Source organism: Anarrhichthys ocellatus, unplaced genomic scaffold (genome assembly GCF_004355925.1).
Source record: "Anarrhichthys ocellatus isolate YVR2014 unplaced genomic scaffold, GSC_Weel_1.0 scaffold3263, whole genome shotgun sequence".
NCBI lineage: Eukaryota > Metazoa > Chordata > Actinopteri > Perciformes > Anarhichadidae > Anarrhichthys > Anarrhichthys ocellatus.
In genome coordinates, this window is record NW_022283237.1 from 1 (window position 1) to 2,669 (window position 2,669).

The window sequence follows — 2,669 nt, forward strand, 5'->3', positions numbered from 1 at the left end:
CGTTATTATGTTTAATACCAACGTTCTTTATGTTTAACACCAACGTTCTACATGTTTAACACCAACGTTATCTTTAATACCAACGTTCTTTATGTTTAACACCAACGTTCTTGATGTTTAACACCAACGTTCTTTATGTGTAAAACCAACGTTATTGTTTAACACCAACGTTCTTTATGTTTAACACCAACGTTATTATGTTTAACACCAACGTTCTTTATGTTTAATACCAATCTTCTTCATGGTTAATACCAACGTTCTTCATGTTTAATACCAACGTTCTTCATGTTTAATACCAATGTTTTTCATGTTTAACACCAACATTCTGTATGTAGTTTCTATTTGTATGTACGTATGTTAATTGATAAAGTTAGAGAATGATTGTGGAAAGGGTTCAAATGAATGAATATTCATAACACTGTGTGTTTTAAGTTTTTCATGCTGTCCCTTTTGATGTGCTTTTTCTCTTGACAGTGTTTGAGAGGTATAAGAGCTACAGTCCGTACGACATGAAGGAGAGCATCAGGAAGGAGGTGAAGGGAGATCTGGAGAAGTCCTTCCTCACTCTGGGTAATAAACAATACTACAGGACCAGGACTTATCCACTGTTGTCATAAAACTGTCAAAACACAGACAGAAAGTACTGAAAGACTAATACATGAGACCATGACAATAAGTAAAACATGAAACAGCAGACTGACTCTTTACATGAGCCCAGAATCAAAGAGTCCTTTGAAGAGGATGATGGTGATGAAACAGGTCCATTTAATGTCCGACTGTCTTCTCTTCACAGTGGAGTGCTTTGAAAACAGGCAGCTGTACTTCGCCAACAGACTCAGTGAAGCCATGAAGGTACAGTTTCATAATTTTTCTTAAGTTTTATACTGATGAACAATTCTGAGGTACTTGTATTTTACTTGAGTATTTCCATTTTATGCTACTTAATATTTCTACTCCACTTCATCTCTTCACTGCACTACATTTATCTTTAGTTAATAGTTAATACAAAAGGTTGAATTGAGTTGGTAAGTTTTTAAGTGCAATTCTACTGAAAATATCTGTCAGTAATATTAACAATAAATACAATGTTGTTTCTTCTGTCTATCTGCAGAGTAAAGGAGCAAAGGAGAAGGTGGTGACCAGGATCATGGTGTCTCGCTGTGAAGTCGACCTGATGAAGATCAGAACAGAGTTCAGGAAGCAGCACAAAAGATCTCTGTACCAGACCATTGCTGTGAGTATCAGCCAGTGTGTGATTTAATATTTACATCGGTAATAAGATTTAATCAATAACAAAGATTTAATATTTACATCAGTACTACACCATGAGACATTATCATTATTGCTATTGTTATGAATAATAGTATTGTCATTATCATTATTATTAATACTATTATTATTCATATTATTATTATTACTATTATTGTTATTATCTTTATCAGTATTATTACTGTTTTGGCTATGATTGTTAATAATAATAATAATCATAATAAAATACATATTTGTTAATGTTATTATAATCCTTATCATCACATTATTACCCTTGTCTCTTTGTGGTTCAGGAGCACACTAAAGGAGACTACCAGAAGGCTCTGCTCAGTCTGTGTGGAGGAGACGACTGAGACCTCAACTCTGTGTGGACTCAGTTTCCCAGAAGGCCGCTGGGTTTATAATCAGATGACCGCAGTATTAGAGGCTTTTGGTGTTTTCCTCTAAATTAAATAGATCAGTTTGTGAAATAAAAACGTTCCACTTGTTTGTGTGTTTGCTTGCTGTTTAATGAAGTAACCAGCAGGGGGCAGCAGAGGCTCACTGAGAAATAAAGACTGGTCTCTGCAGTGTACAAGTACTGGACTCACCAGGTCACTGGAGGAGTATTTGTACACACACTATTCGAAAACACGAAAGTGTTTTATTTCTGTTCATGCTATTCTCTTCTTCTACTCATGAACTGAACTAACTCATTAAAAAATGACTTTGGTTACCAGAGAAAAGACTCAAAAGAGACTTTTTTCTCCGACAGTTTGAAGACGTTGATTAAACGTTTACATTTAGAATACATTTCACCCGGATTTGCACTAGTGAATATTTTGATCCTCTACATTGTGATAATAATAGTATATCATCATTTCAGAGGCCAATATTACAAATATGGTAAATCTGGTCTAAACTATTAATCAACGTCTTGAAATAGTCGCTGAAAAGAGTTTCACTTTTAAACGTCTTTTAACCATCACCGTATTTTAAAGGCCTTTTTAGACCTAAAAGTGCTCACAGTCACAGTATGTAGTACTTAACATGTGTAGTCATAGTAAGACATTAACAGTCTCCACACAGGACAAAGAAGACCATGTGACCCAGGAAACAATTTGTATTTATGAAACAACACTTTAAATATAACGTGAACAATGTTGTTTAAATACAACTACAATGAAATAGAAACCACACGAGTGTTGACAGTGAAAACAATAACAACATCCCCTCTTCTTCTTTAAATGTTGTTGACCCTCTTCCTGTTTGTACATCACTTTGTTTTACTCACTTCCTCCTCATCCCGACTGTATTCAGCCCAGGAGGTAACTTCCTGTTCATTAAAGAGAAGAAGTCAAAGCTTCATGTGTTAAAGCTGCATTCTCTCTAGTGTCCACCAGGGGGCGACTCCTCTGGTT

General features: G+C 35.2%; 1 protein-coding gene across 1 annotated transcript; it reads left to right on the forward strand.

Annotated features, from left to right (window-relative positions):
• Positions 1-15: 15 nt before the first annotated feature.
• LOC116378846 (annexin A2-like) lies at positions 16-1,756 on the forward strand. The gene is made up of 4 exons (XM_031840762.1): positions 16-570; positions 794-852; positions 1,112-1,234; positions 1,563-1,756. The coding sequence occupies exons 1-4, from the start codon at positions 510-512 to the stop codon at positions 1,620-1,622; spliced, it is 303 nt and encodes a 100-aa protein (XP_031696622.1). The 5' UTR covers positions 16-509; the 3' UTR covers positions 1,623-1,756.
• Positions 1,757-2,669: the final 913 nt, after the last annotated feature.